The sequence below is a fragment of the Molossus molossus genome, unplaced genomic scaffold (genome assembly GCF_014108415.1).
Source record: "Molossus molossus isolate mMolMol1 unplaced genomic scaffold, mMolMol1.p scaffold_m16_p_3, whole genome shotgun sequence".
Classification (NCBI taxonomy): Eukaryota; Metazoa; Chordata; class Mammalia; order Chiroptera; family Molossidae; genus Molossus; species Molossus molossus.
In genome coordinates this window covers 86,473,402-86,497,516 of record NW_023425366.1, presented here as the reverse complement: position 1 = coordinate 86,497,516, position 24,115 = coordinate 86,473,402, and the positions used below count along the sequence as shown (strand labels likewise).

At 34.5% G+C, this 24,115-nt stretch overlaps 1 protein-coding gene across 16 annotated transcripts in view; it reads right to left on the bottom strand.

Moving 5' to 3' along the window:
• Positions 1-24,115, bottom strand: part of DMXL1 (Dmx like 1) — a 166,408-nt gene that overhangs the window by 81,172 nt on the left and 61,121 nt on the right. For 15 of the 16 annotated variants that reach the window (XR_004961739.1, XR_004961738.1, XM_036280413.1 and 12 more), the window contains 11 exons: positions 22,754-22,873; positions 22,067-22,288; positions 17,352-19,037; positions 16,007-16,114; positions 12,215-12,384; positions 11,561-11,658; positions 10,418-10,583; positions 8,527-8,785; positions 5,605-6,692; positions 4,447-4,638; positions 1,315-1,391 (listed from right to left, as the gene is read on the bottom strand). Coding sequence is in view for 14 of the 16 variants with exons in the window: in XM_036280413.1 (XP_036136306.1) it covers positions 1,315-1,391; positions 4,447-4,638; positions 5,605-6,692; positions 8,527-8,785; positions 10,418-10,583; positions 11,561-11,658; positions 12,215-12,384; positions 16,007-16,114; positions 17,352-19,037; positions 22,067-22,288; positions 22,754-22,873 (4,186 nt within the window). In the remaining 2 variants the exon portion in view is untranslated. The remainder of the gene's footprint in view (positions 1-1,314; positions 1,392-4,446; positions 4,639-5,604; positions 6,693-8,526; positions 8,786-10,417; positions 10,584-11,560; positions 11,659-12,214; positions 12,385-16,006; positions 16,115-17,351; positions 19,038-22,066; positions 22,289-22,753; positions 22,874-24,115) is intronic. The other variant, XM_036280409.1, reaches the window with a different exon arrangement.

Below are 24,115 nucleotides of genomic sequence, written 5' to 3'. Positions count from 1 at the left end.
ATAATATTTAAATATAGCACATTTAATTGTTTAGACCTGTTCTAATTGGCAAGTCTTATTAGTGATAGCATTTTGATATATTTGTAAATAGTTTCTCTTGCTTTACTTCCCAATTTTAAGATGGCAGAGTAACAACCAAAAAAATCCCATTATAGTGAATAAATATGATAAGAAAGATAACAATACATTGATGAAAGTAAAGACATACTCAATAAAAACAAAAATGAACTCTTGGAGGACCAGGGTAAAAACAAAATGAATTAAAGTAAACCTAGAAGTACATAACTAGAGTAGTAAGCTAAGGTTACCCATGGGAAAATTCTAACACACAGGATAAACAGACAATAAAAAATCAACACCAAGGAAGGCTGACATCACATAAGAGACAAGAAACTCAGTGAAAGACTTGTACCTGAACAAGCAGACTTATCAGAATATTTTTAAAAGTGCTTTATATTCAGATAGGTTAAAAAAATCAATAAATAAAGACTATGATATAAAAATAATTGTGGCTATTAAAATCAACAGAGACCTTAAAAATGAAAAATAGAATTTCTAAAACAAACTTGGATAGGCTTAATAAAAGATAAGATGTTGCTGAAGAATGGATAAGTATCTGGAAAACAAAGTTAGGATTTCTCCTGAAAAAGAAGCAAAAGAAATAAAGATAAGGAACACAGGAGCGGAAAGCTAAAGGAAAAATAAGAGGGACCCACAAATTCTAATATCTGTCTAATAGGAAAGAAAATAGAAGAACTAAAGAACGACCCCAGAGTGTTAAATAATATATTTTAAAAGCCCAGGTGAATCATAGTGAAACCTTAGGACATAAAGAGAAAAACCATCAACAAAATCATCATCAACTCCTCTATAAAATATTTCTCAATTCCAAGTCAGTCACTCCCTCCTCTATGCTCCGAGCCTTTTACTATGCATATTATAGTACTTGTCATTTAAGTACTATGCCATGCTATATATCATTTATCAGATCATGTTTGTTTCTAACTACATTGACCTTAAGGAAGGAAGACTTATTTCAGTACATATCATGATGTCTGGCATCAGGCACTGATTGATAAAAGGCGGCTAAATAAGTTATATTGAAAAGGGTTTACTTGAGATTCATTTGCCATCACGGTGTAAGTTAAAACTTCAAAGATGAAAAAGAAAAAAGTAGTTGACACTTCAGTCATATGCTTTTTACATTATTTAAAGAGTACTGTTGCATACAGTTTTTCTAAAGCAAGAGCATACATACTCTGAAACCTCATCAGATTATTGCAAGCATTCTTAACACTTCACAAAGATATTTACCTGTAGTTATGACTACCACAAAGGCACTGATAGATACAAGCAGAAAGTGAGGCTGCTAAAGTATGCATTACATATACCTAAAAAAAAAAAACAAAACAAAACACACCAAAATTACTTTAAGTATGCAATGTAATTTTTTCAAGACCTAATATAATCAGCGTTTTGAAAAAGATAAAAAAACAATTTTGCCCTTATAAACTATTTCCTTTTTTTCTGTATTCTCCCTTCTGAGGTCTCACTACAGACAAAGAAAAAAATACTGAGGCCTTTGGCAGAATTATAAAACATATACCTGCTATTTACTTTCTATTTCAAGGGCAAATGGGAACAGATGTTAGCTATTCAGTAGTGCATGAACCATGTATTAAAAGCAAACCCTTTAAACCTGCTTCTTCCTCAACAAAAATATAAAAAAGCACAGCCTGATAAAAGACTGTGCTCACCTATGTACAGGTCACTGAAGAATATGCTATCACATATTCTAGCTACTACAGAAAGCAAACAATTTTAAGAGAGTAAAATTTTAGAGAAAGGAAAAGGTATGAATGACAGCGATTAAAGGCAAACATTTGTATTGGGGAAGAGTATTCTAAACATGGCATGATGAGAAATAATAGAAGTAAATCTAAGGATGAAGCAGAAGTGTAACTAGGTAAGCAAGTAGACAAGACAAGACAATTAAAAGACTTGATTCTTGATCTAATTATGAAGTATGACAGTCTTTTATGTTGATAGATTAAATAATAGATTAAATAATAATAGATTAAATAATAGATTAAAATCTCATTGTTATTTTTACTTCGATTATCAGCAAAATCTATAGTATGAATTAAATCATGAATATCACCATGTAAGATGAAGACAGCAATGACCATGCGTGGAAGATTGCAAAAATGTTCAGAGTATTTTCCAGCTTCTCCATTCAAAAGGTGGAGCCCATTTTCCCACTTACTGAATCTGGGCTGGCCTTGTAACTTGCTTTGACCAAGAGTATACAACAGAATTCTGAACCTAGTCCTCAAAAGGCCCTGCAAATTCTCGCTGCTTTTTAAACTCCTGCCACTGTGGTATGAAATAACCTAGGTATGATCATTAATTTTATGTATCAACTTGATGGGGCCTTGAGGTGCCCAGACATGAAGTCAAATACTATTCTGGGTGGGGTCTGTTAGTGGGATTTTGGATGAGATTAACATTTGAATTGGAACACTAACAACGGAGAAGTAAGCAGGTCTCATCCAATCAACTGAAGACCTGAACAGAACAAAAAAAGTGGAGTATGAGGGAACTTCTGCCTGGTTGCATTGAGCTGGGCCATAAGTCTTTCTGCCTTTGAACTAGAACTGAAACATTAGCTCTTCTTGGGTCTCAAGCCTGGTGGCTTTCGACTGAAATTTACACTATCAGTTATCCTGGTTCTCAGGACTTCGTACTCAAACTGGAACTATATGATTAGCTCTCCTGGGTTTCCAGCTTGCTAACTGCAGATCTTGGGATTTCTCTGACTTCATACACACACACACACACACACACACACACACACACACCCCTTACTGGTTCTGTTCCTATGACCCAGATTCTCTGTTAGCCCTGCAAACACTCTGCTGACCAACAAAAATGTAGGTAAGACCATTCTAGATCACCCAGAATCGAGTCAACCTACCAGCTAACCAAAGACAGATCAAAGTGTCTAGAGATCAGGCCAGATGGCCCAAATCAGAAGAACTGATGACCCAATTCACAGAATCATGAGCAAAATAATTGACTAAATGGTTCAGGGTGGTTCCTAAGCAGCAAAAGTTAACTGATATATCAGGGGTATGCTTATTATTAAAGTTAAATATGGAATAGTGTTTGGTCAAAATGAGCACAATCTGAGGAAATTAAATTCCTAACTGTATAATACTCAATGTAGACAGTTATACTACAAAACAGTACAGGAAAATAAATGGTAAAATTAAATTACAAAGATTAAGGTTATCTAAAAGGGTAAAACTGTAGGAGAGGACACCATTAGGCAAAGCAGAAAACCGAACTGCTGTGATATCACAGCCTGTGAGGTGGGTGAGAATCAGATGACAGACTACAAGGGCGGACAAAAGGCAGACACAAGTCAAACTTGGTCATACTTTAAAGGATTTCATTATGCTTGGAGAATAAAGATGAAATATGAAACGTGATGTTAATATATAAAGTGAAGGGTGATTCATGGGAAAATGATATGGCTGATTTAGATAACTATATGATTAGTTTTGCATCAGTCACCTGAGGAAATTCTTTAAAAATACATATTCTTGCCCTGGCCGGTTTGGCTCAGCGGTTGGAGCGTCAGCCTGTGGTACAGAGAGACCCGGGGTTGGTCGTGCGGGTGGCAGCCACTCGATGTGTCCCTTCACGTCGATGTCTCTCTCTCTCTCTCTCTCTCTCTCTCTCTCTCTCTCTCTCTCTCCCTCCCTCCCTCCCTCCCTCCCTCCCGCTCTATCTGAACAAAAAATGGAAAAAATGTCCTCGGGTGAGGATAAAAAATAAATAAATAAATAAATAAATAAATAAAAACACATATTCTTGAGACCCACTCTCACAGACTGATTCACTAAGCTTGGAGTGAATGTAACAGTCTAAATGTTTAACAAGCATTTCAGGTGATTCTGCGGTAGCTGGAAACATGAATTACTGCCTAGGCAGGCCTAGAGGGCTGACTGAGGCAAAATACTTCACATTGTTCTAAAAATATGTAATCTTTTAATATTAACAAAGAAAAACTTTACACAAATATTAGTAACTTCATACCAAATTATTAAATTTCTATCTCTAAAAGACAATCAGGTTTTTGTCTAAATGTATTGCTAAAAAAATTACTTACCTATCTGCATATGTATCAGTTACTCTTAATAAAATGGCTAAATAAGACTTAGTAACCAGCATTGGACTAAGATTAAAGCACCCTAAAGAAAAATGTGCCTGGCCCACACCAGAAGTTTTCCTTAATCAAAATCAATATAATTTTGGTAATGTATCAATCACTATGTATAGTCTGATGTTTAAAATTATTTTTTAAAAACCCTAACACTTATCTTTTAGTGTTACTGTAGTATACAGGTAAATTAAAAAACTGAAACCAAGCATACTTACTTTATTGCTTTGTATATCAGGATGGGGTGGTGAATCAAAGTTTATTATGGCATGCAGAATATCATGTGTTAGGTTACTAAGGTGCAATAATGGATTGGCAACTACCGTTTTGGCATTGGCTGTACAAGCAAAGAGGAGAGGTACTGAGGTTTGCTCTGATAGAGGGCTAGGTAATATTGGTTCTGACGTTTCCTTAAAAACAAAGAAAAGAAGGGTTAATCAACCATTTAAAGTTATAACCCACTACTTACATAATTCAGAGGTTTCTTTAGGAAACTTCAAAAGAAGTCAAAATTAAAAGCTTAACATAGCCCTGGCCAGTTTGACTTAGCAGTTAGAGCACCAGCCTAAGGACTGAAGGCTCACAGGTTCAATTCCCAGTCAAGGGTACATCCCTGGGTTGCAGGTTCAGTCCCTGGCCCTGGATGGGGTCCTGTGAGAGGCAACCAATCAATGTGTCTCTCTCACATCGATGTTTTTCTCTTCCTCCCCCCCTCTCTTCCACTTTATCTAAAAATCAATGGAAAAATATCCTCAGGTAAGGATTAACAAAACAAAACAAAATGAAACAAAAGCTTACCATAAACTTTTTATAGAGTTAGAAGGGACTTGAGGAGGTCATCATTCCAACAATTATACTGAAAAAAGATGGGACAATACCCCTTATCATAAGAATTTCATCACCTCATAAGGCATTCATATAAAAATGTGGAGTTTTCCTGGTCGGTGTGGCTCAGTGGTTGAGCGTCAACCCATGCACCAAGAGGTCACTGGTTTGATTCCCGGTCAGGACACATGACCAGGTTGTGGGCCAAATCCCCAGTGGGGAGCATGCATGAGGCGGCCAATCAATGTTCTCTTTCATAGATGTTTCTCTCTCTCTCCCTCTCTAAAGTCAATAAATAAATAAAAATTTTAAAAAAGAATGTGGAGTTTGAATTCAGTATATCATAGGGCCTAACATAAAATTTTCCTTAAATTGCAATACATGCACAACCCTACAAATTCACAATATGAAGTATCACACAAAAAGGAACATTCCTTAAAGCTACCATAATAAAGAAAACCAACAACTATATTTAAAAACAAAACAACACAATCATCAAAAACTTTTTCATACATGTACTATTTTGACTGGCTATCATTTAAGTTACATACCTGCTGAGATTCTTGTAAAAGTAAAATCAATTCCATTCTCACAGATGCAAGACCCCCACCATGGGATCCATGAAGTATGCAGTAACTAAGAAACATTCTCAACAGTGACTGATATTTCAAAAGCCACTGTCTTTTTTCCTGAATATTTTCTCTCAGTTGTTCCACTTTTTTTGGGTGAAGCAAATCTTCAGCATCTTCATTTGTTCCCAATGCATCTCCATTTGCACCAAATGCAGACTGTAATTCTTCAGCATCTGAACAATAGTCACAAGTCCTCTGAAGAGCTATCACCTCCTTTTCAAGCCAGTGGTACAGTTGGTAACGCAATTTTCCACCATCTATTTCATAGCCAGTAGACAAAGTACGAAGTTCTCCTGTGAGAATCTTTAAACATGCTCTAAATTTTAACTGAACTGCAATTATATCTTCTGATGGACTTAAAATGTCATTTTCATCTAGTGTGCTGAGAGATTCTGTATAATTAGAACTTGTTTCAGCTATTTTTTTCCCTATGTTTTTATTTTCAGGTTCTTTCTTTGATATGGGGAGATCCTCATTTTCTTCATCATTATCACTGTCCCATTTTAATTCTAAAGAGTCGTCCTGAAATACAACACTTGGTTGGCTCCAATCAAAAGAAAGAGTGGAGTTTGACTGCTTCTCTGAGGAACCCTCTGAAGAAGATCCAAAACCATTCACGAGTGACTGTGACCAATCAATAGCGGATGACTTATCTTCCCTTGCACCCAATTTGAATGGAGACGTAGGAGAACAGTCTTTACTAGTATCCAGAAAACTAGATGTTCTACAAAAACGTTTTGTCTTCTTGATGACTTTTGGTATCTTTGATAATACTTCCAAAGCCAACATGGGGCAGCCAGCTTTTAAATGAGCACAGGCAGTAGTAAAAAATAATCTTCTTTCACTTAAATTGATTGTTCCTGCCAGTCCACTTTTCCCTGTTAAACTCACATGTGTGGAAAATGCATCAGATGATCCAAAATGACGTCTCAGCAAAAGAGGATGTGTTCTTAGGTAATTATAGAAATTAAAAACTGCAGGATTACAGGCTGACATCATGACTTGATCTGAAAGTAAATTCATTTTATGAGCCAAGAAATATTCTTCAAGAGTTGTATTGTAGTCCTTTTTCTCTATTATGGCATCTTTATCTACCTGGTCTTTCGACAAAATTTTATTAACAGACTACACTAACACATAGTATTGAACAGACAAGAACACATTTGTAATTAAAGTGTTCTAACACAGTAGGAAAACAAAGGTTATGCTGATTTCACATATTTTCAGGTAACAATCTAAGATATTTTAAAACATCCATTTACACACTTAGTTCTTTTCCTCCTACTTTCCTAGACACTCATTCCCAGTCTGCTTTCCTAGATCTTCCTCATCTTCTCTACTTTTGAATATAGAGTGTCCAAGAGTTCAATGCTTGACTTCTTTTCTATTTACACTCAACTGTGTGAACTCATACAGTCCCAAGGCGTAAAATACCATCTAGACGCTAAAAACCTGCATTTCTATCACTTGTCCCAAGTTTACCCTGTTAATCTAGACTACTATATCCAAAGGCCTACATTACATTCCCATTTACATGTACATACTCTTGCCTCAGGATCTTTTTATTTAGTGAGCCTTTGGCCTAAACTACTCTTTATCCAGATATCTACATTGTCTACTTGCTCATTTCAGTCAGGTGTCTGCTCAAAGGTTACCTTATCAGAGAAGTCTGCTCTATCTAAAGCAACACTCCCCCAAATCTGCTCCTGGTCTTCCCTATTTAATTTATCTATTGCTCAAACTAAAAACTCAGGAATTATCCTTCATTCTCATCCCCTTCACATTCCATATCGAATCCTTTCCTATCTAGTTAACCTTAACATTATATTACAAATCCAACAACTTCTCTCTGCCTCCTCTCCTACTGTCCTGGTCCAAGCCACTATTATCATTTAAAATTTTCTTCTAGAATACAGGTTTAATTGGCTCTAAGTAGATGATCATGTATTAATCCTAAATCAAAATACATTTTTCACATGAATATGTATAGATATAAAATAAGTGACTGGAAAAGGCCTTTTATTTCCCCCCTTCATTACATAGAGGCCAGTTTGGTAATCTATAGCTTAGATGGCCAGTAGACTAGAACAAACGAGTAACATGGCTTTTTCATAAGACAAGATACTTCCTAATTGAAGGATGCTATACAAAAAGCTATGAGCTAGAACCTTTTCCATCAGTATTCCAAAAGGTATGACACATACTATATCAGATAGACACAATTCCATTCCACCTATGGAAAAATATTTGAAAAGCATATCCCATCATTTTTATATAAAGTTATACAAATAATTCCATTTTATAGTAATCTCTAAAAGATCTTCAGCAGAAAGAATTTCTGAAACAAAAAGCAAAAGTAGATTCAAGCGGAACCATTAAAAAAATTTTCTACCTCACTCATCTCATGAACAAGAGTCAAGAAATTGGTTAGCATATAATTTTTAATTACGTCATGTATGCTAACTTTCTTTACAATAAATACATTTCTACTATAAAAATTATAAAACTTATTAATATGCTAACTTCTACCTAAGATAAACTGAGTTTTTATCAGCATTTTCTTCATTCATATATAAACATTTATATTCAAATGTATGTATATTTATATTGAATACACTGATTTCATTAAAACAAAATTAAAGTCCTTGATTTTCAAAAGATTTATTTTTCTGAGAAACAAAACAAAAAGTATATATAACTCTGTGTCCCCAACTAAACAAATAAGTCTTAGACCGTGTCTCCAACTTGTTTTGTATGACCGTTAGTACCCAATAGTGTGTTCTTTAACCAGCAAATACTAATAAAACTCAAAATCATTAACAACTTAAAAGTGCAGCTTACCATCATCCTCTCTGATTGGTTGCTTTATTAATGTTTCCAGAGCACTACCATAATCTTCTAAAATCCAATATGCCATACTTCGAAGAAAAGGATCATAATGCATATTGACGTTCAATGAATTGCGTTCGACAGGAGAAACAATTCCCAAGACCTTTTTACGTAAAATAGACTTATATGTTGCAGATTTATCAAATTCAGACTCATACAACCTTGCTATTACAAGAGCCAACTGAATGTCATTCAGTTTCTCAAGACATACCTTAAAAAAAAAAGAAATATTGTTTACAAATAAGCAGGAATACCTTTCATTTAAGATAAACTCCACTGACTCACTAATAACTATATGAACACAAGGCTTTATTAATATTTAAAATTAATATATTAATATTTAATAAATATTAAAACAAGGATGATAAAAAATATATAGACTGCTTGCTTTAGCAAGGCTACCCGACAGCATTTGTGTTAATAACTTACAAATCTACCTGCCAGTGCTAAATATGTTTGCAAAAATAATTGGCCTAATGAGTAAATATTGAATTCTTAGTAGCATCAAATCAAATGACATATTTTGTTTTGTTCTCGAACTTTTACTCTTCCCCTTCCACCTTAGCAGACTACAGTTTTTAAAATTTTAACAACTGTTTGCCTTTATGAAACTGAGCAAAAGGGCAATTTAAGATAGAAATATTGTATCTTAATCTTTTAAAGAAATAATCTGTTGCCCTGGCCGGTTTGGCTCAGCGGTTAGAGCGTCCACCTGCGGTCCTGAGAGACCCGGGTTCGGTTCCCGCTAAGGGCATGTACCTCGGTTGCAGTTTGTCCCCGGCCCTGGTTGGTCGTGCGGGTGGCAGCCACTCGATGTGTCCCTTTCACATCGATGTTTCCCTCTCTCTCTCTTCCTCTCTCTCCCTCCCACTCTGTCTGTACAAAAAATGGAAAAATGTCCTCGGATGAGGATTAAAAAAAAAAAAAAAAAAAAAGAAATAATCTGTTAAGCCCTGTTGGTGTGGCTCAGTGATTGAGTGTTGACTCATGCACCAAGAGGTCTCTGGTTCGATTCCCGGTCAGGGTACATGCCCAAGTTGTGGGCCCAACCCCTAATGGGGAGCATGCAGGAGGCAGCCAGTCGATGTTTCTCTCACACATTGATGTTTATCTCCCTCTCCCTTCTCTCTCTAAAAAACAAAATCAATAAGCCCTGGCCAGTTTGGCCCAGTGGTTGGAGCATCGGCCTGTGGACCAGAGTCCCGGGTTTGGTTCCCGCTATGGGCATGTACCAAAAAAAAAATCATTAAAAACATTAAAAATAAAAAGAAATAATCTGTTAAAAATTTGCTAAGGCTCATTAACTAAGACAGAGCGAAATAAATAGATGTTCAGATATGTTTTAATTGATAAGAGAAACTTTTTTTAACCTGTTCATGAATATTCTTTAGTCAGATCAGCTACCTATCTCCACCAACCAACACGACCTGGTTAATCTTAATTCTGAATAAATATTGTTCAAGCTAAGTAACAAAATTTTAGAAGTCACTATAAAATATTAACAATTACTTTAGATATTTAGCTTTGTGTTGTTTCCACTAGACTTAAACTGAAATTTTAAAAAATAAAAATGTAATCCCAGAGCCCTCACCAGTGTGGCACAGTGGTTAAAGCATCAGTCTGGACACTGAAGGGTTGCAGGCCTGATTCCTGGTCAAGGGCATGCCTGGGTTGTAGCGGAAGGCAATCAATCAATGTGTGTCTCTCACATGGACATTTTTCCTCTCTCTCCCTTTCCCTCTCACCCTTCCACCCTCTCTAAAAATCAATGGAAAAACAAAATTTAAGGCCTAGATAAGGCTTATGGATGACAATGCTATTTTTAAAAGGTTTCATTCATTACCTCAATTGCATCCCTGAGGCAACCAGCTAAAAGAAAAAATGCTGCAGAATGTTCAAATCTCTGTTTGCCTAACAAAGAAAAAGCGTTCTTTAAAGCTGCTTTACGCCATCTCTCATCTTCAAAATTGTGTCCAAAAAACTGTGTCATCTTGGTATCTTTTTGGGACCTATAAGGAAGAAAAAAGCATGAAAATTTTGGAACACAATGTTACTACATCAGAACAGATTTTATAAAGTTGCCACTTAAAAGTCAAGACTTGAAACATTTGACAGTTCAAAAGTAACTATACATCTTATTTTCTGAGCAAAGAACATCTACAATAAATATTTAGTTTCTCATATCTATGTCAGAGATTACTGAAAAATATTCTTTCAAACTACTGAGAAAACTACATTAGCAGCACTATGAGAAATTATTTTAAAATCCTTGTGAAATATATAATTTATATGAACTTCTGTGCTACTTCAACATTTAAACCTCATCAATCACCTTTATCTCCACTGGCCACCTAAGGTCAACACTTTGATGATCAAAACATAAAGAATCTGTCCTGATTCAGAACAATCCTAACAGATCTAGTTAGTTACCTAGTCTCTTATGAAACTGATTGGTAATATGATTTTCCCCCAAAGGCTACTGCTGTTCATATGAATTCCTCTGGAACAAAACCCAAAACCAATGGAAATCATGTTTACCAAGTTTTGCTGAGGACAAATAAAAGAAAAATTCTAAGTGAGCTAAGCTCAGTTATGGGGTCTAGGCCCACAGGAGGAGGGCAGTTTAGAGGGATAGCCTGGTCCACAGCTTCTTATAGGGCACAGATGCCTGTTCCAGACTCACCAATTCATCTTCCCTCTCCAGACACAAATTTCTGATTTAGTGCTTTGTTCCATAGGAGTACCACAAGAAGTTCTTAAAATAAGCAAAAAAATATTTTTCTGGATTCATAAAACCTGAAAACAAACTAAAGTAACCTCATAAAGATCTTCTATTCTGGAAAACACCTGGGATTCTTCCCTATGAAATATCTCCTTAAATACAAAAATAAGAATCTAAATGAATCACACTAACCAGAACAACAAATCTTTACTTCATACATATACCTTATGAAAAGCTTTTCATTTTAAAGCACAGTTTTCTCACCTATATAATCCCCAAATCACAGCTTTCTTTTTCATTGCAAGGTAAAAAATGGCAGCATCTAAAGGATCATTGTTTCTATAAAAGGCTGCTTTGGCTACCTATAATTAGAAAATATTGGTCAAAATTTCACAGAATCATTTTTAAGTGAACAGATAGTTTCCCTCATATACAAGATTAATATGCAGATTGTTATACATTAATATACATTAACCTGTTTAAATATTTGATAAATTTTAAAAAGATGTATATGAACACACACACATACACACACACACATACACGCACACACGAACATGCACATATAGTTAATGATTACAAAAGCAATGTATGGTGATGGCCTCCAAGGATACAGAGAGGTGAGAACAGGACTATACTTTTCATTATAAGCAATTCTGTATTATTTTATTTTATCTAAAAATTATACATGTTATTTTGTAAAAATCAGACATATATTACTAAACAAATGTATCAACTAACAATTTAAGAATTAGAATATAAATTTTAAAATATTATATTAACATATTTTCAAATATAAAGACTACTTAAAATCATTTTACTGTTTCCCCCCAAAAAAAAGTAAAAGGAGAGGAAACATGAAATACAATTTAAAGAAACATTCAAAATATAATTTTTACACCAACATAAAATACTTGCCTTTTCTATGCATTTACGTAAGATGCAGGTATTCCGGATCCACCATCCCACACCCATAGCTCTCAGTTCAGACCAAGTGGGATTGTCTTTCTGCATTGTTGGCAACATGTTCAGCAGTTCTTCTTCTGCTACTGAGTGAAATGCCCAGGCAAAATGACTAGTAGACAGGCCTGAAGAAATGTCAAAAATAATGTTTGTAAAAAATATAAACATGATTATAATACAATTATTATCAGAAACATGTTCTATATTTGCAATAAAAATGTCTAAACTTTATGAGACTCAAAAAGTTATAATTAAATGTTTAGGGCAGTAAGGAATATAGGTTATATAGGTTATTTTTTTCCTTCTCTAAACAATTTTATCACTTCAATATTTTCTACAATGAGCATACATTTCCTATAATTAAAATATATATTTTTAAAAGGTAAGAAAATATATGTATGGCAAATGCCACTTGTGCTATTTATTTTTTTTTTTTTCCTTTATTGATTTTTGGAGAGAGAAGAAGGGGGAGAAACAGAGAGAGAGAGAGGGGAGAGAGAGAAACATCGATGAGAGAGAACATCAACTGGCTGCCTCCTGCCTGCCCCCCACTGGGGATTATGTCCACAACCTGGCATGTGCCCTGACCGGGAATTGAACCAGTGACCTCTTGGTGCATGGGTCAACACTCAATCACTGAGCCACACCTGCCGGGCTGTGCTGAGTATTTTTGTTCTCTAGCTATTCCCCAAGATATTTCCTTAGAAAATGAAAAACACAAAGTATTTTTCTACAATGGTATGATTCTTCTTCAAAGCTGATTCTCATCTTCCTTTGTTTCACATTGCATTGTGGATTTAATTCTACAGAATTAATAAAAAACATCAAGTAAACATTATAACTTGGTGAACAGAACTTAAGACTGTAAAGGCTCATATCAAAAAGTTTTCATACTATTTTAACTTCTGTTTTTTTCTCTTGCATTAATACATTGTTCATAAAGTTATTATTTTTATTAGCAGTTCAATATTCTACCATATTAATATATCACTATTCTCATAACTTATTCCCTCTGAGTTATATCTAGTTTTTCACAATAAGTAGTAGACATAAAAATAATTTTAAACATTTTTCTTTTTTCTTTCCCAAAGTGGGATTAACAGATAATATTCCTATGTGGCTTTTTAAAGTTTTTCCTAATTTTCAGTATCATAACCAGTGTTCAAGTACCTGTTTACCCATATTATGCTTATACCGAATTTCTCTCTCTTACTTTTCATGGCAGAGTGAATTGTTACCTCATTATGGTTTTAAATCCAGCTTAATTATTAGAGAATTTCCCTTAGCATTTCCTTACTCTGTATTTTTTTGTTATTCATATCTTTTGGTTATTTATCTGTCCATAAAAGAGTACTGATCTTTCATATTTTTATTAGCTCTTTATATGTTATAGGTAATAAACTTTATTTGACATTAAAAACAAAAAAGGCCTTATTGGGTGGCTCAGTTGGTTGGAGTATCATTCCGTACACCAAAAGGTTGTACGTTTGATTCCCAGTCAGGGACCATTCTTAGGTTGTGGGTTCTATCCCCCACAGGGGCACATACAAGAGACAATGGATTGATGTTTCTCTATCTATCTTCCTCTAAAATCAATGAAAATATATCCTTGGGTGGGGATTAGAAATAAAAAGACTGAAGACTCTGAAATCAGAATGCGTACATTAAATTCCAGCTATGTCTCTAACTACAGTAACTGTGGGCAAGTTTCTTGATCTCCTGATTCCTCAGTTTTCTAATTTACAAAATGCGAATAATTATGGAACCTTCCTTACTACATTGTTGTGAGGATTTAAAAAATAATACTGTTAAAGTTTTTAAAATAATTCCTAGGACATAACTATTATTATCCCATATCACTACATTAGAAAGGTACTTTTATATTTATACAGCATCATTTATATCAGCAATTCTCTCAACCTAATGGTACCACACGGGGTATTTATTGTTCAGCTTTTATTTTCTTTTCACAATACATTTTGGTTAGTATTACTGGGGGAAGCAAATGATTAATTATAAGATGTGGCCCGGCTGGTGTGGCTCAGTGGTTGAGCATTGACCCACGCACCCAGAGGTCGCCAGTTCGATTTCCTGTGAGGGCACATGCCCAGGTTGTGGGCCCAATCCCCAGTGTGGGGGCATGCAGGAAGCAGCCAATCGTTCTCTCATCAATGCTTCTCTCTCTCTCTCTCCAAAAAATCAATAAAGAAAAATTTTTTTTTTTTTATTTAAGATGTGGCTTTGAGAGATATAGACTGCAATTTTTAACTTAACATCCAGTGCCAAAGAATCTAAACTTCTCACTATATCCAAGTTTATGGAAAAAAGAAATAGAAATTTTTTAAAAATTACCTATGCTGTGAATGGACTATTATTCTAAATTATTTTTAGATTTCTATTATCTCTCAACCAAGTTCAATAAATTTTCATGAATAAATAATTTAACTTAGAATTTTAAGCTATACTTTTCTAAAACTGAATGCAAGAAAAGGGGGAAGGAGGGAGGAAGCAAAAAGAGAAACAGAGACAGAAAAGAGAGGGCAAGCGACAGAAACCAATTAACAGAGGCTAACCTGTAGAGTCCTAACCTTGTGTAAACCTAACCAGCCAATAATGCTGGAAGCCAGCTCTATCTCTTGTATTTACCGAGCATTGAGCCAATAAATACCCTTTTGTGTTTAAGTTACCTTAAACTTAAGTAAAGTATTTCTGCTACTCTGAAAGTCCTAACAGTATATAATAGTATCTGATATGTTATTAAACTAATATCTAAAATACATATTAATGTTAATAGTAGTTTTGGGGTACTCTTTTATTTTTTGGTGAAAAAATTAAAAACTGAGTATGTATCTTTTTCTATAACAAAAATGTTATCAAATTTTGGAAAAAATTTTGAATTTAGATAAATTTCAAAAGGGAAAAAAAAAGAAATTAAAGAGCCCTGGCCAGTTTGGCTCAGCGGTTAGAGCGTCGGCCTGCGGTCTGGGGAGACCCAGGTTCGGTTCCCGCTAAGGGCACGTACTTCGGTTGTAGTTTGTCCCCGGCCCTGGTTGGTCGTGCGGGTGGCAGCCACTCCATGTGTCCCTTCACATCGATGTTTCTCACTCTCTCTCCCTTCCTCTCTCTCCCTCCCACTCTATCTGTACAAAAAATGAAAAAATATCCTCGGGCGAGGATAAAAAAAAAAAAAAAGAAATTAAAGAGATGAAATGATACTAATTGGCCTTTAACGTATGATGCACTAGAAACATAACACAGAATATCCAATTGCCCAACTGCTAGAGGTTTCTATTTCTTCATTAACTTTTTCCATCTACCAAAAAATACTCCAATATCTTAAGCAAAGAAAATTAAGGGAAAATAAACATTAAAAAAAATAAATTAAGGAAACTTAGAATGTGTCAAATTTGTCATCATATCTGAGCAATAGCAGACTTAAAAGTTCTCAAGCCTTTCTTCTTCTCTTCTAGCCTTCTTTTTTTATCCTCACCTAAGGACACTTTTCCATTTTTTGTCCAGATGGAGTGGGAGGAGAGAGAGGAAGAGAGAAACACTGACGTGAAAGAGACACATCAAGTGGCTGCCACCCACACAACCGAACCAGGGCCAGGGACAAACAGCAGCCGAGGTACGAGGTATGGGAACCAAACCCGGGTCTCTCTGGACTGCAGGCCAACGCTCTAACTGTGGAGCCAAACCAGCCAGGGCTAGCCTTACTTCTTTTTAATAGATTACTACCAAAATCACCTTGGTGAAGGAGTTGAGCTCGATAAGCTGGAAGGGAAGTTGTAAGAAAAGTATGAAGCCGAACAGCCAAAAGAAATTTTAACCCACATTCATCAAGAGTTTCTCCACCTATAAAAAAGGAAAAAAATTTACTTATATTTGTGAAATAACATTTCATTAGAGAAACACAAGTAAACGCTAATAATTCTGGCAAGCAGCACAGCACCAAATACAGAGATAAAATATCTGATACTGAAAAAAGTTACCAGTCTAAATATTTCTAGTATGTTTTCTATACAATTATATATTACAGAAAGAAGAAATATAGTTAAATATTTTGAAAAATAATAAAGAAGAAAACAAACTGATTCAGGGTCTGTGACATTTTTTATAATCAGACATCCTCTGATCTGAATCGGACTTAAATTAAAATGTGACTAAATTTTAAAACAGTTTAACCTTCTCTGTGGTGTATGTTACAGTATTTCCCATACTGATTCAAGTCATATATCCGCCCCAATAATAAGCTGCTAATACTGAAAGAAATAGTTACACAGTGGGAAAGCCTGCTTTTTACTTTAAACAATTAAAGACATAAAACACCTATAATATATTTACATCAAAAATATCTACTAGTAATAATTCTTAAAGTAAAAGTGTCAAAATTCATGACCAATTTTTTTTTAATTAAAAATTTTATTATTATTTTCTTAACTTTACCCCACATTTTCCTTTCAAGCATAGTTCAAGGGTGTAGCTTACTAATCTCTCTTTGGTACACCTAGCTGGACTTTTTTATTTCATTCTTTGAGATTTGATGGAAATTCTACATTCAAATTTGTTCGTAACTCAGGAGATTAAGAAGGAAAAAAAAATGCTTTTCAGGTGAGAAATAGACCCAATTTTATTATGCTTATTTTTGTATTCTAGGTAGGAGTGTATATTAATGGTAATTTTTAAAAGAAACCTCAATATTTTAAAAGCTAACAGCGAATTATCACAACATGAGAAAAATTAAAGCGGAAATCACATTTTGACGTATCTAAAGTTATTATTTAATGAGTGTTAAATTTTGCTAAACTCAAAAGATTCAGTTGGATCTTTGACATTATTAAGCAATTAGGTAAAAATTAAAAATGACTTGGCATAATGAATATTTGTACAATTTCTATTTCAAATTCTATTTCAGAGTATTATGATTTATGGAACAGCATATATTCAAGTTAAAACTATTGTGAAGTCATCAATGATGATTAAAAAACCACCGTGACCATCATTTTTATAAAAAGTACTTTAGATTTTCTGTGAAATTAAGTCAAAATATCACTAGTTTTTCCCCTGATCCCTGTACCCAATTTAGTTTTACCTTGGTTTCTGTCTCTACTTTCTCCAATATCAGTGCTGGTAGTTGCAATTGTATCTGCTAAGGCCATCAGAGACATCTGCTCCATCCTGCTGAGTCCTGGTAAACTAGAATGAAGTAAGTGGCCAGAAAGAACCTGAGCGTGCTCAGGACCAAAGTAAGTTGGGCTGTATTGTGAAAGGTCAATAACCCTAGGCTTTGTATTTTCTTCATCTGTCTCTAACACATTACTATCAGTAATTAAAGTTGAGGTCTGAAACAGCTCCTCATAACTTTCGTTTGATAACTGGTTTGAGTTATTTAAGGTACTTTGATTACTAGATTTTTCCAAAGATAAGTAATAGCCATCATCATCTGCTGCAAGTAAGGCATATAAAGGAAGTGGAGGAACGGAATCTATTTCTGTGTAATCAGTATTTTCACTCTTGTTGAATGCCTGGGGGTCTCTGGTGGTGCTTCCACTGGCACTGATGGTGAGAGACCTAAGGCGGCGCTCGTGACTGGATTCAGCTTCATTCAGAGCCACAACTTCTCCAGCAATGCACTTGACAAGATGTGACAAGATGGCCTTTGCTCTTCGAACTTTGCCAAGATCCATGAGTTCCAAAAGCTGCAATGGATGATACTGAGGTAAAGTTGGAGAAAGAACATGAGCTGCTTCAAAAAGACCTGAATCTTCCATATCCACAGAAGGATCAAATGCAGTTTTCTTTCCACAGATTTTCTGTGCAAGACTGGTCATGGATCGAGTCAGAGTTTTCTTTGGAGGATGTAATCCAGAACTTGATGAGTTACTCTGTTTCATTAAACTTATTACAGATGGAGTGCTTCCACTGTATGAATCTGTTATAGCAGGTTCTTGTTTAGAAGATGGCTGCCACTGGGAATATACATGCATCTCACAATCCATTCCTACTACCAGGATGCCATCCCGAACCCATGATAAAGAAACTGGAAAAGGTGGAAAGCCTTCTACAGAAGAAACCAAATTCACACTTCGTAATAGTACAAATTTAGAAAGAGGCACAACTTTAGTACTCTCCCAGAGGGGAAATGCCAGGCTTTCCTTACCAGTCTGTTCTTGTACCTTGCCAGCCAGGGGTCCATACATAAAAAGTTTTGATCCAATTCCTACAGTCAAGATATGAGAACCATCTTCCCTAGACATCCAATCTAAGTGAACTAAATGCTTTATGTTTGATGTTACACTTTCTTTACTGGATAAATATACCTCTTGCTTATTATAGGCCACTAAATTGCTATCAATACTAATGCCAGAATCCAACACTGTATTTAACTCATCTAAATGAATTGTCTGCTCAAGGACCCAACATGAACCTCCTGTAGACTCACATTCAAAAATACTTACATGCATCACAAAATCCTGAGAAGATCTACTATTAGATGCAGGCTGCTTATATGCTACTGCTAAACGATTTGTGTGTGCACAGCTAACTTCTATAGGCCTACCAGGTACAGTTATACTACTACTGCTCTGAAGTCCATCTTCAATAAGTAACGGCCATTCCTCCCAAATGTATACAAGATCCATTTTTCCATTATTTGATGTGGCAGATTCTCCATCTGTTACTCTGCATCTCCAGAATCTAACTTTCTCATCTGAACATGAAGTTGCCAACAAATACGGAGCACTGCATATGGGGTATATGGAAGAAGAACTCAGATGACCTAAAATAAAAATAATGCGTTAAAAAAACATCAAATTGGGTTAAATATTTTTATTTTCATGTACTAAAGGTTTCAGTCTTTTGTAGAACTAGTGTTAACAACACAACAGTCTATATTTAGTTTAAGGGTCAATAAGATCAATAAAAAGCTTTTAATGACAACAAAAAGTATGCAAAAAGAACAGTATTACTAAAACCTAGAGCTGAAAGAATTCTGAAAGAATTTAGTTCAATTCCTACATTTTATAGGTAAAAACCCTTAACTAAATGTGTTAACTGTCTTATGTCTAAACCAAATAGCTAGACTAAAGCAGAATTTTAGTCCATAACTCTTTGCTAGTTTTACATATTATAGTAAATCTTATTTTAAAGATATCAACACAGTTTTAAAAACTTGTCAACATTCATTGGTTCCTTCTCTTTAATGTTTTTCAGTACAATTTTGTAAAAGGGCCATGCTTACCTAAATACTAAATGGGCCCTCAATGAGATTGAAGAATAGTTGATATAACTAATGCTGAGACGATTCCTAAGTGGGACATAATGTTTTCTTGGGCTTAATGTAATCATACACTCTTAACTTCCTAAACCAGGGTTTGACGAACTTTTTCTTAAAGGGCCAGATAGTAAAAACTATTTGGGGCTTTGCTAGCCACAAGGTCCCTGTTGCAACTACTCAACTCTGCCACTATAGAACAAAAGTAGCTGTACACAAAAGTAAACAAATAGGTGTGGCTGTGTTCCACTCAAACTTATTTACCAAACAGGTAGGTGGCCCATAGTTTGCCAATCCGTGTCCTAAAATATTCAACTACTAATTATAAGAAATGTTATAAAGAACATTTATCATATTTTAAAAGCCCATTTCAACATAATTGTAAGATGTTCTTTTTTAAAAAATAAAGTCCTCAAGGGACATAGTAATATTGTAAAAGGATACAATTAGCATTGTCCATTGGTTTCTCTGAGCTGTACAGAGAATAAAGAGCTCACCCTTTCCAATAGTCTTCACTAAAAAAAAAATTCTTAAGACTAGGTAAAAACTTTTACAGTAGTCTCCTGTCATCTGTAGTTCACTCTCCATGGTTTCAATACCAGCAGTCAAATGAGATCTGAGAATATTAAATTGAAAACTCCAGAAATAAACAATTTATAAGTTTTAAATTGCATGCTGTTCAGAGTAGCGTGTTGAAATCTCAAGCTGTCCAGTTTTGTCCCTCCTAGAACATGAATCATCTCTTTGTCCAGTGTTATGGACACTGTATATGTTACCAGGCTTTTAGTCACTTAGTAGCCATGCCAGATATCAGATCAACTGTTACAATATCGCAATGCTTGTGTTCAAGTAACCCTTATTTTACTTAATAATGGCCCAAAGGCATAAGAGTAGGGATCTGAATTTTCAAATAACCCAAAGAGAAGCCATAAAGTGCTTCCTTTCAGTGAAAAGGTGTGTATGTCTAGGAACAAACAGTATATATCTAGGGTTCGGTACTGTCTTAGTTTTAGGCATCTACTGGGAGATTTCGATTTTATCCCCCAGGTTAAGGGGGGACTACTGTACCATTTATTAGTTTTGCCAAACAAAGCAAATTTCTTCTTTTTCCCTAGAACTTCTGTTTTTCCTCCACACTCAACTGGAATCAAAATAAGTAAGAGTGTTGTTTTCAGAAACATCTTCAGTTTATCTTGCACTTGCCATATTATTTTCATTGGAATTCAGTAGTGAAGATCAAATTGTCTGGCTAAAGATAGTAGCTCTTAAAAGTGTGTCAATGCAAGAGTTATACTTTTTCAAACTTCCACTGTCCTTGCATTGATCTCTCTTTTATTAAAATATACAAAGAAGCCCTGGCTGGGTTTGCTCAGCAGTTAGAGCATCATCAGCCCACTGACAGAAGAGTGGTGGGTTCGAATCCCAGTCAAGGACACGTAGCTGAATTGCAGGTTTGATCCCTGGCCCTGGTCAGGGTCATAAGGGAGGCAACTAATCCATGTGTCTCTTTCACATCGATGTGTTTCTCTCTTTCTCTTTCTCCCTCCCCCCCGCCCGTCTATCTAGAAATCATAGAAAAATATCCTCAGCAGAGGATTCACAAAATATTAAAATTAAAAAATATATATATATAAATATATAAAGAAGTAGAATGCAAATGTTATCAGAACACTGTTAATACCTTACTCCTGCTAACTTCAACTAGAAAAGATTAAGTGTCTGATAAGGTGGCACCTGAAAAGCATTCAAAGTAATCAGTGAAAATAAGTGAGAGAAGTAGAAAAGACCAAAACCCATATTTTGACTATGAAAATGAAAGAACTGAGCAATAAGAAATTGGATTTTATCTTGGTTTTCTTGATATCCTAGAACAGTGGTTCTTTTGTGTGCATTAGAATCACCTGGAAGGCTGTTAAAACAGACCCCAGAGTTTATGATTCAGTAAGTCTAAGATGAAGCCCAAGAATTTTTATTTCCAGCAAGTTCCCAGGTAATGGTGATGCTGCTAGTCTGGGGATCACATTTTGAGAACCACTGCACTGCCCTAAGATAAAGATAATAAATATATATCAGAAACGATACACTCATGATCAATCCTTCACAGCACACAGCTCCAGGCAGCATTACCAATATTATCAAAGTTGGCAAATAAGGTGCAGTTATTATCTCTGCCCTAGAGACTTTCACTTTGTTTTTATAACAGGATAATGAGAATGTTTTATAAATCAACATTTAAGAATACAACTGTCTGACAAAGTTAAAGCAATTTGAAAACAATGAGAAATTTAAGTTTTCAATTTAATGTACTTAAAGGTATTCATTCCACTCTGCTTTTAAGTAGATTTAAAAAGTAGTAGTGGCCCTTTTTTCTTGATACGTGCCCCTAGTGGGAACCGAACCCGGGACTCTCTGGTCTGCAGGCCGATGCTCCCACCGCTGAGCCAAACCGGCCAGGGTGCATCTGTATTTAAATACCTAGTAAACACTCATGAATTACAAAGTTTAATTAGCCTTTTTTCAAAAAATTTACAAACCTGCTGATGGCTTAACACTTATTATCTCAACTCCTTCTGGCAAATGCAACTCTTGGCTATAAACTATTTCTGAAGACAGAGTCAACTTGCTGGTACTCTGGAGATTTGCTCTGCAAGCCTGGTACTTCTGTGAGAAGGGAGATAGGATCTTCTCTGGAGAAGAATAATAATGTTCTTCTGGCTGCCAAACTGCTTCAGATATTTTTGTATCTACTTTTTCATCTATAAAACATATAAAAAGAACAAAAAACTGGGTGGTTTAGGGGAAACCCTATAAAAATTTTGATTGCTACATTTCATAACTCAAAGCTGTCTTATAAAAGATTTAAAAAGTAAACATATTAATATGATTCTTTATAACAAGAAAATCAGAAAAATCACTTGCTTTTTTAATTAACTGAATAAACTATATTATCACTACTCAATAAGAATAGCTTAAGAAATATGCACTGAAGGGGGGGCAAGGGAGAGATTAACCAAAGAATTTATATGCATATATGCATAACCCACGGACACAGACAATAGTGTGGTGAAGGTGGTGGTGGGGGAGTAAGAGGGGGTTAATGGGGAAAAATGGGGGGACATCTATAATCCTTTCAACAATAAAAATAAATTTAAAAAATATGTACTGAACTATCTAATCATATGTAATTTGTTAATTTAAGCCTAAAGTTAAAAAAGACTCACCCAATGAAACAGGAGTGGACTTTAAATGTAAATTCCACATGTGTAACAATGAACGGTTGTCTTGAGTGCACTCTATTACAATTAGGTAGAATTTTTCAGAAAATCCATTAGGTGAGCTGCCTGTTGGTATCAATAATATTTTTCACTATCAATATGGATAAGTGAGACAACTTATTAAATATAACAAGTTAAAATAACTGAAAAAAACAAATCATAACTCTTATCTACAGTTCTAAATACAAAATGGAATTATAGAATAGAATCAACTTATTTATAACATGAATTTATATTAACTTAAATTTAATTTTTGAATTGACATGCTTAAAAATCACATCTTACAGTTATCATTAATACAATGTTCATATAGATTAGACCATAGTAAGTAGAAAATTTCTGAACAGACAGGAACTATATGATAGGTACTTAAAGTCAACATATCATAATGATGTTTATCTAAGAACCAATATATAAAGTATTCATTATCCAACATACTATTCAGGAACAATTTTTAAGTCAAAACTACAAAATTTAAGCAGCACATAAGTTGCTTAAAATAAACTAAAACATGCATCTATCAAAAATACATCATAAAACCAGTAGTAGTTCACTATTGCCTGAAAAAAAAAAAAAAAACAACCTTAAAAAATATTAGATTTTAAACCAAATTTTTCTTATTTTCATTATGCACAAAATTATGTATAGAAAATTACATTATAGAAACTACAAAAAATCACAGAACATATAAAAAAATCAGAAAGCAAACATTGTTAGAGTGCAATCATTTTGTCCTTTTAAATTTGCATAGAAAAAAGGAAAGTTTTCAAAGGAACACCAGGAAAGAAAAGGTAACATTAAATATCTTAAGAGATGAAATGAAAAGGTGACTGGTAATGTGTTCTGGGTGAGCTAAGCATTTAAATTACAAGAATTAAGAGAAAGGAAAGAATAAGGGATTATAACAATAACAACAACAAAAACCCAACAGAAATAAATCTGTTTCTGAAGATTTAACCATAAGAAAGAATATCCCAATAATTAAAACATCTCTAAAACATTTCTTCTCTTGACATTAAAGCAAAATAAGATGAAAATATAATTCCTTGGGTATATTCTGTAAAACTCGGATAATAAAGATAATCATTTTTGAGTAAAAGTAAGAATTCCCCGAATATTTTTTTAAAACTAGAAGAAATAATCCTAAAGAGAAAAAAAGTTAAAAATTGAAGTATCATAGAAAATGCTAGAACAGATGAAGATCATAGAAAAACTCAACCTTAAATTCCTTAAAGGAATTTCTTCAAAAAGTCTTAAACAGAGTTGGATTGTTAACAATACTAAGATTCTTATTAATACTTTAAGATA